Here is a 25147-nt window from a genome sequence, read left to right on the forward strand (position 1 = left end):
TTTAAACTTACTCTTCATCCTATCAATCATTCTAGAGAAATCCAATAATTTGAATTAATGAGTAGATCTAATTGATAGCTAGGATAAGGAATAAGTTTAAAAAACTTATCTTGAAATAAGTGGATCCTGCTCTTCTTTAATACTGTTCAAATTCTAAACAATTGAAAGAAAATGATAATCTAAATAATATAGTAGGAGCTTATGTTTAGGGATATTGTTTTTGAAAATAATACATACCTAACATTACCCAATAATATTAACAATAAGTCAATAACTTAAATATTGAATTGATTCTATTAAGACTAACTAATGTTATGAATTTTGTATATAGCCCATATAATTATTTGGGAACGAACTATTTTTTCTTCATAATTATCTATTAAATTTTAACTATTAGTGAAATGAGTCTACACACAAAGATAATGTTAAATTAAAAGTAATGAAAAACTTTAACTAATACATTTTTTAATCTCGATTGTTAATTTTATTTTATTTTTGTATATATAGCAATACTACTATATCAAACATTTTTAACTCTATAATTTACTTGTTTTCTTCTTCTCAATAAATTTTGTATTTTTGATGGCGCATTCCTACTTATATCAACACTGACATGCATTGTTTATTTGTTTCTATTGTGATTATGAATACAATAATTTCCTTCTTATCTATAAATAATTTAACAATATATTTATACATAAACTAATTTGACTAAATAATAAAATTTAAGGAATAATTAACAACAAATAATTAATAATACATTTTTTACCTAGAAAAGATATAAAGATTAGGGATGCTTTATTCATTTCCCCTATTTATTGTACTCCATATTATAGAAGAACTAAAAAACCCTCTTGTACTAGAAAAACCTTAAACCCTCGCATCAGGAGGCATTGGCCTCATTCAGTCGCATCGCACAGGTTGCTCTATCGTCTTCCTCGTACCTGGTCTCCACTCTGCATCTTCCATCAATTCACCAACGAATTCAACGATATTTTGCTACCTCACTCTTCCATTTTCAGGTAACATGAGAAACCTCTATTCTTTCTCCTTCGACCCATTTTCGTACATTTAGCCACCTTAACTAAAATGGGGTTGCATCAAATTCAATGTATCCATGTAAAGTTGTTTCTTTTGTTAATATTTGGTTATTTTGTATCGTATTGCTTTTGAATGTGGGGAATTTTGTGTTACCTCTCGCTTTTCTTTATGACACTTTTGGGTTTTCATATATCATAAAATTTGGAGGGTTTTGGATCTTATTTTTTGTGTAATCTTAGAAGATGGTGGTGTTTAGTGTGAATCTGAGAGATAAAAAATTGATTTTTGTGTTATTTTTTTAATTTTTTTTCTTAATGTTGTAGCTGTATGTGTGATAAGGTTGGGAATGGATTTCTAGGAATTTCGAAGAATTCGAAGAAATGGAGAACAGTTGATAGGGATTCCTATGGATGAAATGAATCTGAAATTGTATTATTATTAATGTAGAGCGAAGGATACAAGCTTAGGATTACCGAGAATAGAGAGTGAAACAGTGAAATGAATCAATAGCTAAGTAACTTCAACTACAATCTACTATTTATGCAGCTGGCTAACAGCTCTGGCCGAGGTTCGGGAGCTTCCGTTCTTTCTAAGTTTTAACTACCTACAGTAGGCAGCAACTGTATTATAATTAGGGAATTACATTTATGCCCCTATCAAATATCAATGTGATTCATGGTTAAACCATTTTTTGGTTGAATTGTGTGTTTATAGACTCCGGTTTACAATTTATCATTGATAGGGCTGCCTGGTGTATATCCACTTGAATATTTATAAAAGAGAGTGCAATCTCTCTTTTCTCACTCCCATTGTGTATGTTATGCTTTACTTTTGTGTATCTGATGTTCGCTACTTTTCTGTTGTAAAATCAGGATGAAGATGTCTTTGGTTCGGCCTCTCTTGACAAGACGAGGATTCAGCACAAGCGCTGAGAAACTTGTTGCTTCGGTGCTCTTTGAGCGGCTACCAGTGGTCATTCCTAAAATTGATCCTATTGTTTATGCATTTCAAGAATTCTCGTAAGTCTCTCTACTTCCATTCACTCATATATTATAAAAAATGTACTGAAAGGCCAACGAAAAATATCGTGGATGGGATTTTTGACATTTTAGTTAGTCTTGAGTATATCATGGAAGAAGTTAATTCGATTTTTAACGTTGGGTTGGTTCACGCGCGCGCAAACGAGCACTGGCCACAACAACAAGGAACTATGACCAATAGAGCCAGACACTTAGCTACATCCGCACGCAAAAGGAATGTGGTTCTGGTTGAGGCTTTATTTCCTTTATTAGTAAAGGGGGCGCGAGATGTTCGCGGAGTCCGTGCCTCCTTTACTAATAAAGACCACCACAAGACTAGTCGTTCTTGGGTGGATCCCTCTCCTAAACATAAGGGATATGGGGAAGGTGGCCGAGCCTCTCATATCAAAAGGGTTGTAAAAAGAGAACCCGACTACCTATTTCATTCGACGTTCTGCCCGCCCGATTCGACCGACTTTTTGATAACAAGAAGGCGGCGAGCTGATCTGCTTTGATAAAGGAAAAGGCCCAGTCAACCACCAACTCGATGCAGGTCACGTGACCTACAGCTCAGCTCGGCCTTCGCTTTTTGAGACTTCCTCTACCCACATCTATATGTGCCCGCAACAGTTCCATATGGAGAAAGATAGGCTTACCATGTTCCATCAATAGCACCTACCCTATGCCGATTTTGGCGGACTGTGCTCCACCCCAGTGAACTCATGCAGTTCCGACGTGCCCAGAGGCCAGAGGCGAATCCGTTCACAGTCCGTAGGACCAACACCATTTGAAGGTGGGTGGCCTGCCCCGCCTACAACATTCATTTTTGACTGGGCTTAAACTCATTCGCTCACTTACGCTGTCCCCCCTCAGCTCACCCTAGCCCCAGGCCTTTTGCTCTTATAACGTAAGCTCTAAGGCTTAAAGTCTTCACTGACAGAATATGCATGCTTAAAGTAGGGTCAGGCAAAACCATTGTTGCCTGATGGGAACTCCCCCCATATTGCTATAAATGTCTTCATGTCGCACGACCTCTTAACATTACACCACTGAGTCCCCGATCCTTTGCTTGCTATGCAGTGACAATACCAATATCCACTAATCGTTGTTTCCAGATACGGTTGCCGGTTGGCATCTCTTCTAATTCGTCGATACGAGAAGCAAATTGTTGTCTGAAGGAATCAATATCTCGACATAAGCCAAGAGGCAGATCTTGTGCCACTCCACCTGGTCGTATGAAACTGGCATGCATCCTGGCTCTCGACACTCTTTCATAGAATTCCAACAATGTCTCCCGCTCCTCAAAAGCCCACAGGGACGGAGTGGATGCTCCCACATCTATAGCATGAGTAGTTAAAGCAAGTGAATGATTTGAAATTCGAGTTATTTCACGGAATAACACTCGTATATATTGAGCTCGTAATGGTACCTCGCAATTCAAAAGTCTCTCTACGGCTGAAGAATGAGCGTGTTCTTGGGCCATTGTAGAAACATAGATAGGGTTGACGGAACAAAGAACTCACCCTAGATACAGCTTTTTCGTACACGTTCACTTGCATCACATACACAAGTGCTCTCTGAACCATGCAATATGGTCACCCATAACACGGCTCTCCCACTTGAGTTACCTTAGCCCGAGGCAGGCCATGTTATTCAATGATATTGGAAAAATGGCAGCATAACGTAACAACTAGTATTGAAAGCTGGTCGCCTTTTGAGGGAGGGAAAGCCTTTCAATAGGAGCCCTACTTCCCTCTTTGCGACCTCATCACTTCAAAGCGCAAACCAATTTATTTCTGAGTAACCGGAAAGAGAAATTTAGAGAGGGAAAGGATGTAAATCTGGAGTTTTAAACTTCGACTCACCTAATGTTTGTGAATTGGGTGACATGTGAACAACGTACAGACGAACCATCCTGTTAGAGGCTGTCATTTTATGTTGTGTTTCTACATCAAGCACACTAAATGCCTTAATTTATGCCTCTGAAAATTATCCAAGAGAAAAATATAGGGAAAAAACTTGTCTCCTAGTGCATAGATCTCTTCAGTGAATTCTTTTTTTAGGTAAGTAGTAAAAACTTCATTACCCTAACAACAAATTATACATGAAGAGCTTAACTTAATTAGTGTTTCCCATCAATTAGGTGGTTTAATTAGCCACCTTCTATGGAGGATGTTCCTTAAAGTCCCAACGAAGCTACCTCAAATCACCGAACCATCCTCAGTGTATTACAGTCAACCTATCTATTATCTTCTGTATTTGTATAAAGACCACACTCTATAAGAAATCTCTTCAGTTGCTTGAGGATCACCTCCACAGGTCAAGATTTTTGGTGGAACTATCGCATGTTCCTTCCTCCTAGATACAATAGATTAGAGCATAATGGCAGCAAACACTGTTGATTTCTTTATCCTATTATGCTTCCAAACATGCAAAAAGATTCTGGACCAGAGACTATCTCTCTGGAAATTGCTGTATGTTCAACGAGTTCTTCACAAGTTGCAATATAGCAATAGAGTATTTACATTATAAAAAGATGGTTTCTCGGCTCATTCATCTCTTGGCATAATATGCATATCCCACTAGTACTGATTTCCATTATCTGGAAATGAATGTTTGGGATGACAAGGTGTATTTTCCTATATTCCTCTACCAACCAATGGTAGTTCGAAGAAATTGTATAAATTCTATCACCAGTAGCTTTCTCAAGTTATTAGAAACCAAATAGTATATGATAATTAAATTGCCACACTGTCTTGCTTCATGACTTCTTCAATTCTTAAATGAAAAGTGAGGTTATGGCTTAAAGTGTAAGGATTTGCTCTTGATATTTCTTGGTCAAATGATTGTATTGTGGTTGAATTTGATTAGCAAACTTGAAGAACCTGTTGTAGCAAAGACTGTTGTTCTTTTTATCTGCTTTTTTGCTTGTTCCATTCTCTTACAGATGTTATGGTTCTTGTTATACTTTCTATATCTAATATTTCATCGGCTTTGGATGGTTAGATTTCGATGGCGACAACAATATCAGCGTAGATATCCTGATGAGTTTCTAGACAAATCTGATGCAAGGTACGAATACTTAAGAAACAGTTTATAATTTAAAATTTTTAATTACTTGAAAATAAATGACATTATAGTTGTATTGCACTAGGTTCCTTTCATAATAGTATAGAGCAAGAGTATATTTTTAAGCTTCAAGAGAAGTAAAAGTAAAATTAAGAATGGAGCTATTGGAAAAGTACAAGACAGGCATTGAAAAAGGTTTTTTTTTGCAAAGCTGATTTTTAATGAAACAAATAATTATGATATTTCCATCTTACTTTTCATTCCAAATTTGTTTTTTGCGCTATACCCAATAAAAAACTAAATGCTTCATAGACCATAAGTTGCACCAGAGAGTTGAAACGATGACAAATCCATTAATATGAAGAAGCCATATTTGGTTTTTGAAAAAAAACCAATTCCATTGTGAGGCATGAGATTGTGTTGCCTTAAGTTTTAAAGGGGTGCAAAAGATGATGTGAAAATATAAGAATTACAATATTTTATGACAAATGTGCAAAGGCACTTGTTATTGTGGATAGTTTGATCTGAGTGAGCATGTGCTTATAATTGTAGATTTGTAGTAATTCCATATTAAAGTTGGAGTTTGACATTTTCTGAATGTTATTGAATAGCTTTACTATATTCCACTTACTCACAGTTAATGATTATGATGCAATAGATAAATGTTTGTATTTGTTGCTTCGTCCCACTTTCCTCACATGTATCTATCTATTTAAGAGTAACACAACTGGCAAACTACAGTGTTCCTTGTTTTCATCTAGTCTGATGTGAAAATTATGTTACTTCCAGGGGAAAAGGTGATTATCAAATTGACTATGTGCCGGCACCACGAGTGACTGAAGCAGACAAAACCAATGATCGAAAGTATGTACTAATTTCAGTAGACCTTTTACTCGTGTGACTTGCAGAAAGAAAATGTTTTATTTCAATTTATGGAAATCATATAATGCCATATAAGAGATGCCAAAATGTCAAATACCTGTGATTTTTTCAGAGAAATTAACTGGTTGTTATCTTGCCCCTATCTTCCTTAGGAGTGGGCAAATGTCCATTTACTCGGACGCGGTGTAGTTATGGATATTCATAATCATGGGTCATATGGTTTATATTTTTTACAGATCAATGCTTTATCAATGGACATGATTTATGATAGAGCGTTATGACATAGTTCGATCTATATAACCGACCTCACCTAGTGGGACTAAGACTTGGTTGTTGTTTTCCTTGTATATTCTTTTGCCTGCTCTATTGGTAATCGGATGAATTTAGCTTTGGCTAGTTCCAACTGAGAACTACACCTACATGTGAGCAAGGTCAGTCGTATCAAATATAACGTGGAAGCTTTTAGAGATATAAGAAACTATTCAGGCTATTTTCTTATTGTTATAAACTTTGTTTTAGAACTAAACCTTCCTCCGGGCACCATGTGCGAGATCATTACTAAGACCTGCATGATTTTACATATTCTCTTACTACTTGGCTTTTTGTAGGTCATTACAAAGAGCTCTTGACAGAAGACTCTACCTTCTTCTCTTTGGTAATGCATATGGGGCTCCAAGTGGGAAGCCTGTGTGGCATTTTCCGGAGAAAGTCTATGAATCAGAGGACACCATGCGCAAGGTGAATATTGCAGTGTGCAGAGTCTGCAATGAAATTCTGGAAATACGTATGTTTCTTCTTATTTATAACTTGTTTCTCCTCCTAATTTATGAAATTTTGCAGTGTGCAGAGTCTGCATTGAATTCAGTCATCGGTGATCTTTCTAATACATATTTTGTTGGAAATGCTCCAATGGCTCATATGGTTGTTCATCCCAAAGAAGATCAATCTGGACCAACATCTTTTAAGGTAATTTTATTGAAAATTTTCTGGTGCTTCTATTCTACTAGTGGATAGTTGACATCTTTCAATATGCTTATTTATATCAGCATACCATATCATTTTCGGAAAGTGCCTTCATATGCCTTTCCTTTGTGTGGTTTGTTATATAAGGCAACCCTGTGCACAAGGCTCTCACTTAGTGAGGTCTGGGGAGGGTAGGTGTACGCAGACTTACCCTCACAAGCTGAATGACTTTCTCCATGATTTTAAAGCTAACTTTTCTAATGCTTCTGCCTTACTTCTCCGTGTGGAATTGATATGCTCATTCTTTCCTTTTGTTGAAATCTTGTTTCAGAAATTCTTTTTCAAGTCACAAGTAATTGCTAAGAACAAGTTCAACATTGCCAAATGTGAGGATTATGTTTGGGTGACTAAGGATGAATTGACGGAGTATCTTCCTGAACAAGCCGAGTTTTTTAACAAAATGATCATTAGCTGATCTCAGGTAAGGAGACTTGTTTGATTAAGATTATCGCAAATTAGTTTTCTATGAAATACACAGTCGAGGATCTCGAATCAAGTTCAAGCTAAAATACAGTTTCTGGGTAGAACAGAAGGTCTAGTTACATCTCAATTCTTGAAGACATATTATGTAAACGGATGCTTGAAGGCTAAAAACTATTTCATTGTTATCTGTAGTTTTTCGAAGTTGGCTGTACTGCTATAATAAATAAGTTGCCATGCTGCTAAAAACTTGAGAATACATTGCTTTACATCTGATTTTCCATTTCACCAAGTCTTGTTTTGGAATCCAAAATAGCATTCTTTTTCCTGTCTTGCATGGAAAATTTGTCCATTTCTTAGGTCTTATATTGAAGGGTACCACTAGCTAGCTTCACAGTTCAGTTCATTTATATTTGTTTTTTGTTGACAATGTTAGACTTTTTTGGTACTACCAAGGGTATTTCTTCACCCTTTTAGTAACGAACTAATCTTTTTCGGGGTGCATGATTGTCTCTCCCAACAAGTGTCGCTCAAAATAATCGAACTCTTAACCTTTTGGTCATCCTGAGGATCTAGCGGGCCCTTACACTATTGGACCAATACCTTCTTGATTGACTGTGTTGGACTGATATAGGATGTATCAAATGAGAAATTTGTTTTTTATGAGAGTGGGAGGGTCAATTCTAGGCCTTTAGATTGCAACAAAAAGCCAAGAAGAGATTAGAACCCACTATTTAAAAATCATGTGCCCACAATTCTTTTCTTTTGCTGTTTCTCTCTTTTCTCATTGTTTGGCTGTTCCATCATTTATCTTTAACTCCCGACATTGCTATCTTTTTTCTACGTTCCTATATATACATTCATTGACGGCTTCTACTTGGTCCAAAACTCATTCTACAATGACCCCACCTCGATGCTTACACTGAAATAGTCATATATAGGGCTGAGTGTGGTGGTGGCGGTCCGAAAATGGTGGTTTGGGTATGTTGGGTATCCTGCATTTTGGAGGCTGTGGTGATAGTGGTTGTTATAGTGACAGTGATGGTCCAGGTAACAGTGGCAAGATGGCAAGAGACCCAGATGAACGCATGGGGTTTAGCAATTGGTTGTAAACTTGAGATAGGAAAATGAGTGAGTGATGAGGACTCTTGTCCTAAATTATCACTCTCATATATGAACACATTTCTCACTTCATACGTCTCTTATATCTCTAGATTTAATTTTTTTATATGACAACTGAATAAAAAAACTAAAATACATAAAAGTAAAGATACTCACAATTAATAGTCAAAACTCGTTGTCACTTTGACATAACTCAAATATGCTTAAACCTCTCAAGCTTAAAAGTAAATAGAGTTTACTTAGAAGAAGGATTGAGAGAAGTACAATGAGAGGAGAATGAACAAATAATAGAGAGAAGAAGCAATGGATATGAAACAATGTGCAACTAACTCGAGCAGGTTAAGTGGAAGGTTTGACTTTGACCCAATGTTATGAGAATTAGATGGTCTGACCAATTCGACTAATTCGACTGTTGATCGGATTCGCAAACGATTGTAGTTTATGATCTTTTAAGTTTCATGTATCAAAATGGGACATATATGCTTTGCTTTTTTAAAAGTGTCTTTGAAATGTGTGTATAAAAAATATAAAGCATGAGATGGAAATAAATATATTTGATGTCTAAAGTGATATTCAAAAGTTGATTTATAAATAATTATTTACACGATGTATGTCGTATGTTTATGTCACTGTGGATGGATATATTACATCCTGAGGTGGGATATTTTAAGTATTTAAATACGAGGTTGATTTGAGTATCACTCTTTGATTTGACTTTTATTGTAATTTAGGAACCAAAAAAAGGATGATTTGATTCAATTTTTGTTGTATTTATGTGTAGGAACGCAACCAAACAATATTTTGGTGCAATTTATGAAAGGTTTGGTTCAATGACTTTTTTCAATCCTACAACATTTCAAACTCTATCCCATAAGAGATTAGACATTGTTTGTATATTTCAAGTATCATTTCAGCTAAAAACTAACATTTATCTGATAGGAAAAAAAGAAGAAAGTAAGAGGAGAAAAATATATGAGAAAGAATGAAAAGAAAGAAAAAGATGAAAAAAATATGGATCTTATTGTTGTTTGGTTGTATAGAAAAAGAAGAGAAAAAAATCTCACTCTTCCCACATAAGGATCCGCTATCTCAAGTTATGTTTTAAACCATGTTCTGGATCACTAAAAATATATTTTGTCAATTAAAAAAAAATTAAATATTTATTATTTTTTTTGTTTTTGTTTCAAATTATTGATTCGGAACATTGATTAGTCCATCTTCTCCTCACTTAGGAGGAGAAAAAATTTATTGGACCCCATTCCATTTTCATTCTCTCTCTTTCAACTCTCCCTTGGACCAAATAAAAGAAGTATTCTATTTTTCTTCAACTTTTCTCCTCACATTCTCTTATATTTTCACTCTACCAAAGGAACATTATGTACTTTTAATTCATAATAAATTGGTTGAATTTGTTTGAGAGATCACAAAGCTAGAAATTGAAGTTAGATGAAAAATAAAGACTCGTGTCATACAAATCTGTGGGCATGACACACAGTTATACACACTCCTAGCTTCACCCACACCGTCTGCTATACTCTCCCTGAAAGAAAAAAAAAGAGGTAACGTGTTACACGTACCTATTACGTGTCAGGAACAAAGACGTATACTAGTCATGACTCATGAGTAGCAACCTCGTATAGCACAAGTTCTAGTTACCGTTTCAAATTGTAGATGTGGACACAATAGTACACTCACCTCATTGTCAGTATGACATTAAATCACACTTTGTAACGCAACTGTATAAGATTATATTAAACCATATTGATATTAAAAATATTTTTTACTTATAAAATAATTCACACTATAATAAATTAATAACAGTCAAAATCCACATTGCACGATTATAATAATCATCGTCGCAATTATTACAACAACAATTTAAAGTACTGGTTCTCCTGTATTGTTAGTAGTGGCAGTCATTAACTCAATAGTCTTATAAAAGTAAACCTTAATCTTTTGCTTTTGCTTCATTTTGGTTTGCTTGTATAGAATGATAAATAGATATCGCAATCACTAATTTTTTATAGCCCAAGACATTCAATAAGTGTACCATTCTCATATATGAACACATTTTTCACTCCATACATCTCTTCTATATCTAGAATTCTAGGTTTAATTTTTTATATCACAAAACTGAATAAAAAAACTAAAGTATATAAAGTTTAAAGACATTCACAATTATTAGTCAAAACTCATTGTCACTAATACTTAAATTTGATAAAAGTCAAATATGCTTAAACCTCTTAAGTTAATTTTTCTCTTACATCTTAATCGATTATAAAATGTCTTAACCAATTACCACACTATTAGCATCAGATTGGTTAGCTACTGTAATTCACGATAATCAATTACACATAGTACTTAATCGATTATATTGATTGAAAAATGTTTTTCTTGATGTAAGGTAAACTACTACCTATATGATATGCACATGGTATACATAGTTTTCCAAATAAACTATCTTTAGTGCATAATACTATGTATGTGAATGCATGAGCCTACTTATCATATTATATCTAGATGTGATGTCTCCATTTTAATCTTATTTATATTAAGGCTCTTGTGAGACTCCACCTAGGTTTACCTAACCTAGACTCGATCTAAGGTAATCATCTTAAGACTTCTAATAAAAGTAAAGCTTACAATATCCTAAGTCTATAAATGCAACCCTTGAGTCTTCGATTTCTTTTTTGTTGTATGATCTTCAAGCTTACTTGTATGTCTATTGTCTTCATCAAAACTTAGGTTAGTGTCACATGAGCAAGTCTTGACTTTTTGCGCTTTTAATTATGTGGTAACCTTTAATTGGATTGTGACACCATTGAAACACCTAAAATAGGACAAGTGATCTCCATCCAATTCATTAGAAGGTTTGACGTCACTAGGTCGAACATGTGCAAGCGCAGTATATAGATCCGATGCTTAATGAACCCCAATTTTTTTTACTTATCCTCAAACAATTATTATTTTTTCATTTTTTGTTCTTATATAAAAATTCTAATTGAATATGTTTATTATTGCATTTATTACTTATTACATTATGTATGAGTTTGCTCAATATTTTGTTGATTATTGTATTATATAATCATAATTGATGTAGATATAAATTGAGAGATCGTCTTGGATGGACTATGTGTGAAAATAAAAATAATATATTGGACCCAAGTTTGTCCCCAATAAGTAACAATAATAAATGAATAAGAAAAAAATGTCACATGTCCTCACAATTTCTATGAGACTTCTTTTGAAATGTCACCGTAAATTATTTGACATAATTAAATTATTTTCCTAAAAAATAATACTCATTTTCCTTTCCTTTGAATTCTTATTTCGTTTAAATTTTCATATATAAATTTAAGAGTGTAATATCTATGTAATATTAATATAAAGATTTATACATAGTCACTATATCATCCACTATTTATGTAGATGAAATACTGAAGTACAGTAACAGAAGGACAATGGATATAATATTAGTGTATATATTGCTTTTAATAATGAAATCGTACAATTGAGAGGAGTAGTACATTAAGTGTGAGGTAATTTTGAAGAAGAAAATAATGGAGTTTTTACTTGCATGGTGCACCTTGACCGAAAAATTACAGAGCTTGGTGCACCTTTTAGAAAAATTACTAGATTGATATAAATTTTATATAATCGGCTTCTGAGTTGCACCTTTTTTTGTTTTCTTCCCCCCAAAATCGTCAACAGGGGGAGTTTCTATATATATTTTTTCTCTCCCCCCTAAATCGGCAATGGGGGACGGGAGTTTGAGTTTTTAATTTTTTCCCAAATTATATTATCTTTCCACAAAAATTTTTCTCCATTCTGTAACAGAGTAAACTTTCTTTGTAGATGTTAGTATATCATTTAATTACTACATTTTATTTCATTCTTATAAGTTTATATGTTTTAATCTTATTAATTGTTAAATGTAGATGAACATTATGAGAGATATTGTTAGCGATTTTAACGATGAAGAGAAGATTGAAAAGTGTAGTGATGAGGAGGAGGTTCAATTTGATAATGGTTCATCTCGTAGTATGATATATACTACTCCATCATCATTTTTCTTGAACACAAATTCTGAAGCTGGTTGTGATTTTGGACATACAACCGGTTTAACAGATATTATTGATAATGATTTTTTTATTGGTATGCAATTTGAATCTAAAGAAGCCACAATAAGTGTAATTAGGGAATTTCATATCAAAAATTCGTTCGACTATGTTGTTGCAGAGTATAGACCGGACATATACTTTGCCAAATATAAACATTTTGGTGCAGGATGTGAGTGGCGAATTCGCGCTTCTTATAATGTTAAGCGCGATTATTGGGAGATTAGGAAAATTAGTAGAACACACAGTTGTGTGTATCCATGTTAGTTTCCCAAGATCATAGTAAATTAAATTCGCCATTCATTTTAGACCTTGTTGTTAATTTGGTATATGCAGATCCGAGTATACCAGTTAAGGCACTGGTGAAGGAGATTGTTAGTTGCTTTGGTTATAGAGTCACGTATATAAAGGCGTGGACTGCAAAACAAATGGCCATGGCCAAAATTTATGGTGATTCGGAAGGGTCATATAATGAGTTACCACGTTGGATGAATGCTCTACAATATTTTTGTCCTGACACAATTGTAAAATATGAAGCACATCACCAAGTTGTAGATGACATGAAAGACCCAAGTCGAATCATTCTGGATAGAATATTTTGGGCTTTCAAACCATGTATTGAAGGGTTTGCATATTGTAAACCAATCCTACAAGTGGATGAAACATTTTTGACTGGGAAATATACTGGAACATTGCTAATAGCAAGTTCACAAGATGGAAACAAACATGTATTTCCAGTTGCATTTGACATTGTTGAAGGAGAGACGAAAGATTAATAATATGTGGTCACAATATTTAATCACCACCAACATCCCTGGACATGCTGTTAATATCATACTTGCAATGTTTGACCGTATGCGCGTTGATCAGGTATATTTATTTTTATATATTTTATGTACAAATGTATATTATTTATGTTTGTATATTTTAATATAGAAATAATAAGCCAAAATTTCATTATGTTTGTATATTTATGTTTGAATATTTATTATATTAACTTTTTAAGTACAATTTTTACCAGTTTCGATTGATGCCATATTCCCAACTGCCTTTCATGCCAAACATCTCGGAGAGAAGCCGATCACGTGTGCCACTAATCTGGTTATGAGGCAATTGTGGAATGACACCCTACTGATCGGGTTATGAGGCAATTTGGTTTTGGTCAACCAATTCCACAAGATCTAGTGAAAATTGTGAAAAACTTAATAAAGTTGACTTAGTGGCAAAACTGATTGTGACTGACCACATAAGCATCGTCGCTGGATTCAAATATGAAATAATTGGGATAATTATGTGGGCGATGGTTTACTAGCAAATACACTATCTTTGAACCACTACTCTGAGTATATGCAGTGATATTTAAAAAGGACTAGAAGATACATATCTAGAGATGGAGCACACTCTGATGGAATGGTAATTTTTTTTATAAATTAAACTTTGTCTTTAATTATATTAGTTACTTCTAATTTTCTCTAAATATTTCAGTACACATTTGCAAAAAGAATTTGTGATCAGAGTCGTCCTCCAGCTTCACTTATAAATCCCACACAGTCTTTATGTGACGTCTTCTCATCTGGCCGTGAAATGATGGGAACATTGACTGAACTATACCCCAATGCATACTCTACCCACATTGATGAATCTCCTCATACTCATCATTATGATATACCAGAAATTGACTCTCCGCAACGAACTCTAGTGGATAGTCATTCTAAAGGACATACTTCATCAGTTACTCCTCAACAACAACAACAACAACAATCGTATGAGTTCGCAAATTATATTATTCATACAATTATTTGTCATCAAGTTCTCAAATCTCACTATCAACAATGTTTGCTTCTACTTCAAGTACACCATTGTCGGCATACGATTCTCAACAATATTATTGTCCTACTATGCCGTCTACAAACATTTATGGTATACAACATACTGATGACGAAGTTGTGGTTGAGGATGTTGATGAACATGATTCAGATGTGGAGGAGCCACAATCGGCGACACGTGGTAGAGGGAGAATCTCACAGCGGAATGAACAACAATTAAGAGTTCAACCGCCAAGAAGAAGAAAACCACCTCCATGTGGCACTTTATCACACAGACGTCATTAAAGTTTTCTGGGATTTAACCAATTCAAATTTTAATAGTGTAATATGTTGTTTTCTTATTAACTAGTGTTGGAAGAAAATATTCATTACTATGTTGTGTGTTGTTAGGGTTAGGGTTTGAAATTTTTTAATTATACAAAAAACTCCCCCACATTGCCGATTTAGGGAGAGAGAGAAAAATAAATAAAAACAAAAAACTCCCCNNCATCCTCCCAAGTTGCCTCTGATGTGTTACAACCTTCCCATTGAATATCAGCAACATCCTCCCAAGTTGCCTCTGATGTGTTACAACCTTCCCATTGAATGAGAACTTGATCAAATGAAACAAAGCCTTTGACAATTGTCCGAGTGGCAAACACTACTGTAGGGCACAATATTGGTCCCAATTCAGATGTTGTAAGAGGTAGTGGCATGTACGACACCATAACCATTCTCTGAAATTGTTTAAGTTGAGACACATGGAATACTGGGTGAATCTCTATATCTAGAGGAAGTTGCAATTTACGAGCTGACGAGTGTGAAATTATGGTACATTTGTATTACATTTAACTTACATTTTAGGACATAATTAAGACTTTAGAATTATTTTTAGCTTTTATTTCTCTTTGTTTGGATGGAATGAAGCCAAAAAGAGTAGAGATTGGATGCAAGGAGATGAAATTCGATATTGAGGCTATGTGAAGACCAATTGAAGGGCTAAAAGAAGTCGTGAATGTTATATTCTATTCCTATTTTTTAGATTTGTTTTGTTGGGCTTAGCCCAATATTTTTTAATTAGGATAAATGAGGGTTCTCCGTCAAGGATAAAACACTTTACACTTTTACATTATAATTCTCTAATTTAGAATTTGGTATTCTCTTCTCCATTATGAATGATTAATTCTCTAATTTAATAAATACTTATTCTTACCTCTATTTCATTGAGTGTTGTGATTTGAATCATTAAACTGAGTTTTATTCGTGTGAGTTGTCTGGCCAACAAATTACACCTCTTAGATATATCGGGGAAGGACCGAGAGGTGAACCCAACTATCCGGCCATTCACTTATTCAAACTAGAATCCTATATCACGAGAATAGTCATAGGATTCTCGGAGGTTTCTGGAATTCACCTTGGGTTGCTACGAAGCGATTGGATAGAAAGATCTGAGTAAATGATTCAATTGATAACCATGCCGCGAGAGTAGGTACAACTAGTCCCTTGGATTTTGAATAGTTGCTGCCAAAAACCACTAGTGAATACCTTATCTCTATATGATAAGCGGAATTCATTGCCACTAATGATAAGTGGAACTCATTGCCACAAAATGATTGTATTTGGTTAATCTTTCAATCACCACCATAATAATAGTAAAGCCATTAGAGTTGGGTAGTCTGGTAATAAAATCCATAGCCCCATCTTCCCATACCTGGTTTGGAATAGGTAGTGGCTGCAATAAGCCTGCATGCACAACATGTTCAGATTTGGCCTTCTAACAAATGGTGCATGTTCAAACAAACTCCTTGACATCATACCTGAGTTTAGGCCAATAAAATTGTGTAGAAATTCTAGCCATTGTTCTCGCAATCCCATCATGACCACCAATTGGGGAGTTATGGTACTCCCCTAACACTTGTTGAACAAGAGGGTTGTTAGAAGATAACACCAATTTCCCCTTCCAATATAGCAGGTCAGCTTTGACATGATATGGAGAATCTGAATGAGGAGCATGTTGACACTCCTTAATGATGCCTTGTAGTTGGTCATCATGCAATACTATGCATTCTTCAAATCATCAAGCAAATAAAATTTTGGTTCTGACCATGCTATATAGAACACTCTAGAGAGGGTATCCGCTGCAACATTATCCTTCCATGGCTTGTATTCAATGTGAAAATCATACCCAATGAATTTATGTAGCCATGCTTGTTGTTCAGGAGTTTGTAGGGACTGGTCCAATAGACTTTTCAAGCATTTTTGATCTATTATGATGACAAAGTTTTGTGCTAACAAGTAGTGCCCGAATTTAACCAATGCCTCTGTTATAGCTAGCAACTCCCTGGAGTAAGCAGACTATTTTTGCCTTCTCGAGGTCAATTTGTTGGAGAAATATGTGATTGGGTGTCCTACCTAACTCAACACAACACCTACTCAAATTCCCGAAGCATTTGTTTCTAACATAAAAGGTCGAGTAATATCTGTCAATGTCAACACAAGGGCTGATGTAATAGCCTATTTTAGCTTTTGGAAAGCTTGCTCGACTGCTTCAGTCCCGCATAAGGCCTCTTTTTTTAACAGATCAGTCAATGGACCAGCTAAAGTGGCATACGAAATCATCTACAGTAACCAATCAAACCAAGGAATCCCTGTAATTGTTTGATAGTGGTAGGTTTCGGCCTAGCTAACACAACTTGCACCTTCCCTTCTTCTATTGCCACTCCAGCTCGATAGACTTTATGTCCTGGATAATCCACTTCAAGTAATCCAAATAAACATTTGGAAAGTCTAGAAAATAAGTTGTGTTGCTGTAATGTCTATAACACATATTCTAAATGACCTATGTGATCAAACCAAGAAGGGATATAGGCAAGTATATCATCAACAACAAAAAAAAAAAAACAAACACAAACTTCCTTAACTATTTTTTGAAAAATGATTTAATCAAACATTGGAAGGTAGCTAATGCTTTTGTAAGGCCAGATGACATAACCAACCACTCATAATGACCATGATGAGTCCGAAAAGCAGTCTTATATCAATCCTCTTACCAGACTAAAATTTGATGATAACTAGATCGAAGATCCAACTTAGAAAAATATTTAGCCCCAAAGAGTTCATCCAATAATTCATCCACCGTAGGCATAAGAAAACTATCCTTGATAGTGATAACATTAGAGCTCTATAATTAGTACAAAACCTCTATTTGCCATCTTTCTTTTTGACCAAGACAATAGGCGATGAGAAAGACTAGTGCTTGGCTGGATGATGCCTTGTTCTGACATCTCTTGGACCATATGTTCAATTTGCACTTTTTGACGATGTGGGTACCGATATGTCGTACTTTAACATGTATCGTGTGTGGGTGTAAAGAAATTGCATGGTTCTGATCTCAAGCAGGTGGAAACCTTGTAGGGGTTTGAAAAACCACGAGATACATATGCATCAAGGTAGCTATTTTCGGAGCAACAACCATATATAACTGAGTGAGAATATCCAAGGACAATCTTTTTTTATTATATGGACAACAAAATTCTCAGTAATAGCACTAGTATCTCTTTTGAGTTGGTGAAGGTGAGCAAGAGTATGAGTATCTAAAATGTCTCCTGTCAGTGTAATAAAGTGGTCTTAGTGGAAAATTTTGAGTGTCAAAGCTGCATAATCCGCAACATTAGGCCCTAGAGTGGCTAACCAAGGTGAACCCAAAATAAGACTAGCTCCTGAAATCGACAACAAATATATTGGAACCACCAATTCCTGTCCTTGAATGTTAATGGACAATTTCCTAACCCATCCTTTAGTTTCCATTATTTGGCCATTTCCAACCAAGACGTTGAAACTTGGCTTGGATTGAATTGGTAACTTAAGGAATTTGGCAATTCTGGTTTGTAGAAAACTTTCAGAACTGCCCTCATCCACCAAAATCTATAGTGTGTTGTTACTAATTTGGCAAGTAAACCGAATAGTGCCAACACCTTGGAATCCCCTCATGGCATTAAGAGATAGGTGGTGTTCCCCTTGTGGCATTTCAGCAGGATCAATGGGCATGTTAGGTTGTTCAGTCTCTTCTCCAAGATCATTATCATCTAGTAGTTGCAACATCATAAGGTACTTGTTGGGACATTTGTGGTTGAAGCAAAATTTGTCACCACACCAACAACATAATCCCTTATCCCTCCTAAGTTGCATTTCAACGATAAGATATATTTAGTTTTGGGAGTATTTTGGTTTTGGGTCATTCGTTTGGTATTTGGTGTAGGTAATAATGGTGGTTGGGTTGCTTTGGGATTGTATTTTTGAGTGGATGGGTTTGTGTTTGAGGTTCTGGGATGACTATGTGTGAATTTAGGTTTGGAGATTGGTTCATACCTTTCTTCAAATAGTTTGGCTAATGCTATAGCTCTAGCCAAGTTGGTAGGACACATGGCTCTTACATCTCTACAAATGTCCTCCCTTAGACCGTTGAGGAAACAATCCATCAACGCATCAGTTCTCAAACCATCCACGTTGTTTGCTAATGCTGTAAATTCCAAGTAATATTCTCATGCAGTACTAGTTTTCATTAGTTTAAACAAAATGGATCTAAGACACTCATACACAGAATGACCAAAATCCATCTCCAAAGCTGTTGCGAAGACTCGCTAAGAGTGAATAGGATTAGTTGTTGCATCATTTGGAACCATGGCATCACATCTTGATCCAAATGAACCGAAGCAATGGTCAAACGATCATGATCAGGCGTTTTATAATAATTAAAGAATTGTTCAGCTCGAAAAATCTAGTCTCGTACTTTTTTCTGTCAAAGCGAGGTAAATCCACCTTAACTGAACGTACCTGAAACAGTGAGGTGAGTTCGAAACACCATGGAGAGAACCATGTGATGTTGTTTGATGATGCAACAAAGTTTCCAAAGCGTCTGTGATTTGCTGGAACTAGGAGTCATTTGCCAATTGCATGCTTTCCATTTTTATTGTAGGTCAGTATAGTCTTTGTCAACAATGTCTGCATTTCTTTTGACCTCTGCTTGGAGATATTTTAAACATGTATTCTCTACCATGATGACAATGAAAGTACCAAATGTACTAAAGTGTAGTAACATAAGGACAATGGATAGAATATTAGTGTATATATTGCTTTTAATAATGAAATCAACTCTCCACTAGGTACAACTGAGAGGAGCAGTACATTGAGTGTAAGGTAATATTGAAGAAAAACAAATAGAAGGAGACATAGAGAGAATAGTTAGGGGGAGAGAGAAAAGATACTCCACATGTTTCCTACCCTTACAATATATACCCCTTTCCTTTTATAAAGCAACTTTCATACAAAATCACTCATTCTCCTATTGGTCATACACACCCTACTACTTTTCCTCACACCCATATTTTCTAGTTTGGCTGTTGTTAGATATTTATGTAACGGCAAGTGTACTGTATCGTGCAAGTAATAAAATCCGGTAAAGTACCGGGATATCGTCCTCACGGAGCGGAGTGAATTTATACTAATTCCTACAAGAATCAATTGAGCAACTATATACAAGATTTGGTTGGTAAATTTGCATTTGTTTTTTATTTAGAAATAATAACTTGAGTAAACCATTTTAGATAATAAAACAAAATGGTTGGGATCGAAACTCATCATTCTTTCCCTTTATACATCCATGGATTCAATTCTAAATAACTTGAGAAGTTACTGAATTTGCTGCACATTTTTCATAAATCAATTACATCAGTCCCCTGATTGTAACATTCTTAAGTAATCACTCAACTTCCAATTCCTCAGATAATTGGATGACTAACTAGCATTAAGCTCAAATGTAAAAGGAATTCCTACATCATTGTCCATCCCTAGATCAATTATGTAGGAAGAAAGACAATTCATATCCAGTATCAAGTTTAACTTCCTAGTTAAACTTGAACCTTTAATCATGAATTCAGTAGCTAATTCATGCAATAAGTATGGAACAAACTTTCCAAAATCAAATAACATTAATATAGAATTGAATCCAGGAGTACAAAAGTTAAGAAGATTACATTTCGATTCCCAACTACGAAGAACTAGCCACTCATCCTCGTTATTACAACGCTTAAATCATGAACTAATACAAAGAAAGTGTATAATAGAATCGTTTCCACGATTTCTATCTTCTTTTCTCTCTATTTCGTGCCCAGATTTCTTCCCCAAAATGAGTGAATGCCTTCTTTCCATTCTAAAACCGCTACTTGTAATTCCAACTTCCATGCTCTCGCCCAAGCTAAAGATTCTCGCTTGGGCGATGATCCAAGAGATTCCCAGGTTTGAGCACCTCGCTTGGCGAGGTGTCCCTCGCTTGAGCGAAGATCAACAGAATCAATTGGTGATTTGTTTTACCTCGCTTGGGCTAAGACCTCTCGCTTGGGCGAGGGTCCTTCGCTTGAGCGAGAGGCATCAGGTATTTTAGTGCTTTTTCTCTTATTTGTCGCTGGAGCGACCCTTTCCCCACTTGGGCGAGGCTTACAATGTTCAGAGTCTTCACCTTCTTCTTTTTTCTCTCATCTTTTCTCTATTTCTTAACCTGAAACACCAACAACACCATAAATTCCTAAGCAGAGCAAAATTAACTAAGTTATCAGGAATTGTATACAATTATAACATAAATGCATACTAAGTGCCCCACAAATTATATACAATTTTACTCCAATTTGGCACTTAACAAACTCCCCCCAACCTAGAATCTTGCTTGTCCTCAAGCAAAGTAACAAAGTGTAATTCATTTCAAAGTATCTGGTTTTCAAATTTACTCACTTATCCAATTGTAGCATGCTAGAATCATTCGTTCACTATTTATAAAGAAATGACAATGATCAATCATAGTGAACTAATTCTAATGAGACAGAGTATTCATACAATTCAATTCCAAACTGAATAGAAGGAATAACTACTCAGTTAGATAAGAGGAATTCTCTCATTCTTACAGGTTAAGTATTTCGCTCAATTCTTTGCTGGATCCATTTAATTTGACTTTGCCTTTCATTTCAGTCAAGCCATGTACACAGATTCAACTATAGATCTTAAGGACTTAACATTGGGTTGTAATGAGGCTGGGCTACAAAGAACTTGGTTTTTCTTGGATACAAAAAGGAGGGCAAATCATTAGTGCATAAAAATACTTCCTTCTATTGTTCACTTTTAATTCCATTTTCAAGATTTCTGTACTACCCCACACTTTCAGTATCCATCCTTGTGATTCTCCTTCTTCAATTGACTCTTATATTTTGAGTTTTCACTTTTTTTTGTTTTTGGCAAGATTCACATTTTGTTGCTTCATGTTCATGTGCTTGAAGAAGGAGTCATATTCCAACTCAGATGTACATCCACATTGTATACCCAACATGACACTTACCATTCATATGCACTAACAATCTGTCTCCAAAGGTATGGAAATTGATGTATGTCTTTGAGATTTAGGTGCATGATTCTTCAAACAACATTTTCATTTTAGCTCAAGGGGCTACAAAAAATAGGTTCATGATTAATACGGGTTGGCTTTCTGGCTGTAGCTTAACTATCCTAGACTAGGCCTTAGTCATGTCCATGATATTCCCTACTTAATGACAACAAAAAATCAGGCAAAATTAATTAATGCAATTCCAGCAAAATCACTCATATGTGTATAGATATCTTCTCTCACCAAGTTAAGGTCATATTCCTTTGACTAATCTCATTATTCAACCTATTCGGTCTGTATCTGAATCACATTCACACCCCGAAACAATTGAATTCCGAACTCTAATCAATCACAATCACAGAGTCACAACTGTTCTTAACATGTTTCTAGCAAGCCTACTTGGATAGTCTAAACACATTTAACCAGCTTTTGATTTCATTCACTACACTTGTTACCTAGCTTGAGCCACACATACAGAACACATGGTACACAAACACACAATACACATACTACTACCTACATCCTAAACATACAACCTAAACATACAGTTGTAACCTAAACATGCGTCCTACACATACATAAACACATAAACAACAAAAATACAGAAAAACCAGGTCTTTGATTATTATTTTTGCAGCCAGCTTGATGCTCATGGGGCCATAACATCATCCTCATCATTGTTATCTCCATCTCCACCTATGTCATCATCTTCCGCCTCGCCAACATTCTCAGCATCGGTTCCAGCATATCCCGAAGCTCCTGCCCCCTTCGGAAAGTTAGGCATGACCCCAGGCCAAGGAAATTGTTGAGTGAAAGTGTCCGTGGACCCCCAGAATTGGTTTCCCGGACTCAAGAACTGAAATGCAGAAAATAGTCCTTGTTGTTGAAAGACCTGTCCTTGTCTCAATATCTCGTTTTGAAGTGCGAGATGTTCATTTTGTAAGCTCATGTGCTTATTCTGCAAGCTTAAGCGATGAAAGTGCTCCTGAAGTGAGAGGTCTGGAGGTGGTGGTTGTGAATTAGAACCTTGACCTTGCTGGAGATCAGAATTCCCCGTGCAGTTATGAATAATGTATTGCATGGTGATCGGGGGTTTAACTTTTTCAATTCGATTCACTTGAACCCCTTGCTGGGCGCAAAGTTCAGTGATCAAGGATGGATAACCCAAAGAGCCTTTCTTGCCTGCACGAACCACAGTGCGGAACATCTCATGTGTTATGACTTCAGCCACATCAATTGTCATGCCCCACAAGATAGCAAATACCAGATAACATACAACCATGGGCATAGAGGAAACGTGGCTGTTAGGTTGAACATTATGCAGTACAAAAATCATCCATGCCTGAGCTAGCTGGGTCATATACTTTCTGTAGATACGAAAAGGTTGTCCATCATTATTACAGCTATATGATCGCCCATGCACACATAATAACGCAGTAGTGTTGTCTGGAGTGAACTCCTGGTCAGCAAGTGCTTGGTAAGATTCACACATAACCCCCTCCCGAGCCTCAAACGAGTTATTCAGCAAGGTGTTGATTGTATCCCGATCAAAAAGGATGGTCTTTCCCCTCACCCAGGATTTGTTGACAAACTCCTCCCCATCCAATGGGTACGCATTAGCATAGAATTCGCGCACCACCTCAGGGTCAAACTTGTCATGTGGCTTTGCCACGACACCCCACTTCAGCACATTTAGGGATGTCATGAAAGTAGGATATTCACTTGCTTCCATTTGTACTTGTCTTTTAGGGACGAAAATCCAATTAAGGAGCAAGTTGTATCGTTCATGTTTTCCCTTCTTCCTGAACTTAGAACGATCGAACTCCATTGGGGGTTGTGAACCCGATGCACCTCTTAGTTTCTTTGGGGGAGGGGGTGCTTGTTGGCAACTGTTTTCTTTCTCCTGCAATACATCAAAAAAAACATGTATATACTCAGTAATCCGCAACCACATCATGTATGCACTATCCAAGACACTATGTCATCCTTGTATTGTGTACACATCAACACACATGGAAGCACTTCGGAATGGAAATTCCGAAGTTTCAAAGGTTACCCACTTGGAATCCATGATAGTTGTAATTTGAGAATGCATAACACCAGTGCAATGAAGAATAACAGTGATATAACTGAGAAAAATGGGGGAATCAAACAAAAGAAAAATATACTTACAGTTGTCCGCTCATGATGCCAATAGTGAATGTATGCTTCTAAGATAATGATGATGTTGATATGCAAGAGTTTGGAGAGGAAACACGAATTGCTCTTCGTTGTTGGATAATGGGGTGTGAGGGAATGAACCCTAACCCCTTTTCTGTTCAATTTAAAGAACCAATTCGTGTCCCTCTCGCCCGGGCGAGGTATTCTCGCTTGGGCGAGCATAATGCTAACTGATTCTTGAGTTCTCGCTTGGGCGAGGTAACTCTCGCCTAAGTGAAAAATTCAGAATTGCCCACCTGTTCTCCTCGCCTAAGCGAGGAATTGTCGCTTGAGCGACGAGAAACAGTAGCTAAATTTTTTTTTGTCGCTTGAGCGAGAAATCCAAGTCTGTAAATTGGATGTTTTCGCCTGGGCGAGATAAATCTCGCCTGAGCGAGAAGACCTTCTCTCTGACCTTTTTTTTTTCCAAAAGATAAAACGAAAATAAAATGAAAGGAGACTGGATTTTCTTCCAGGTAGCGCTTCTTTAACGTCACTAGCTTGACGCATGTTCTTTTAAGCTTCTGAGAGATGGATGACCGTGGTGAGCCGCTCGACGTCACCACCCAGGTAAGGCTTTAATATTTGACCATTAATTATCCAACTCCGCTGAGAGGCTGGATCTTGCAATTCGATTGCACCGTGTGACTTGACTTCTTTGATTAGAAATGGTCCTGACCATTTAGACTTCAAATTGCCCGGAAAGAGTTTCATCCGGGAATTGAACAGCAAAACAGTTTGACCCACCCGAAAATCTTATTTTCTGATCTTCCGGTCATGATACAGCTTGACCTTTTCCTTATACAATTTGGAAGACTCATAAGCACTGAGTCTCATCTCGTCCAATTGTTGAAGTTGCAACTTCCTATGATCACTTGCTGCCTTTGCATCCAGATTGAAGAACTTTAAGGCCCATAATGCCTTGTGCTCAAGCTCAACAGGAAAATGACAAGCTTTCCCATACACCAGCTGAAATGGAGATAGTCCAGTGGGGGCTTTAAAAGCGGTGCGGTAAGCCCAAAG

At 36.1% G+C, this 25147-nt stretch overlaps 1 protein-coding gene and 1 long non-coding RNA gene across 2 annotated transcripts; one reads left to right on the plus strand and one right to left on the minus strand.

The window, feature by feature from the left end:
• Positions 842–7728, plus strand: LOC109357520 (39S ribosomal protein L46, mitochondrial-like). The gene is made up of 7 exons (XM_019601525.1): positions 842–1022; positions 1914–2060; positions 5067–5132; positions 5919–5993; positions 6620–6749; positions 6852–6977; positions 7306–7728. The coding sequence occupies exons 2-7, from the start codon at positions 1915–1917 to the stop codon at positions 7447–7449; spliced, it is 687 nt and encodes a 228-aa protein (XP_019457070.1). The 5' UTR covers positions 842–1022; position 1914; the 3' UTR covers positions 7450–7728.
• On the minus strand, positions 7656–8427 carry LOC109357521. Its single transcript, XR_002108870.1, has 2 exons — positions 8273–8427; positions 7656–7774 (listed from the first exon to the last, which is right to left on the minus strand). It is a non-coding gene; the product is annotated as an uncharacterized LOC109357521 (long non-coding RNA).

Source organism: Lupinus angustifolius, chromosome LG09 (genome assembly GCF_001865875.1).
Source record: "Lupinus angustifolius cultivar Tanjil chromosome LG09, LupAngTanjil_v1.0, whole genome shotgun sequence".
NCBI classification, from domain to species: Eukaryota; Viridiplantae; Streptophyta; class Magnoliopsida; order Fabales; family Fabaceae; genus Lupinus; species Lupinus angustifolius.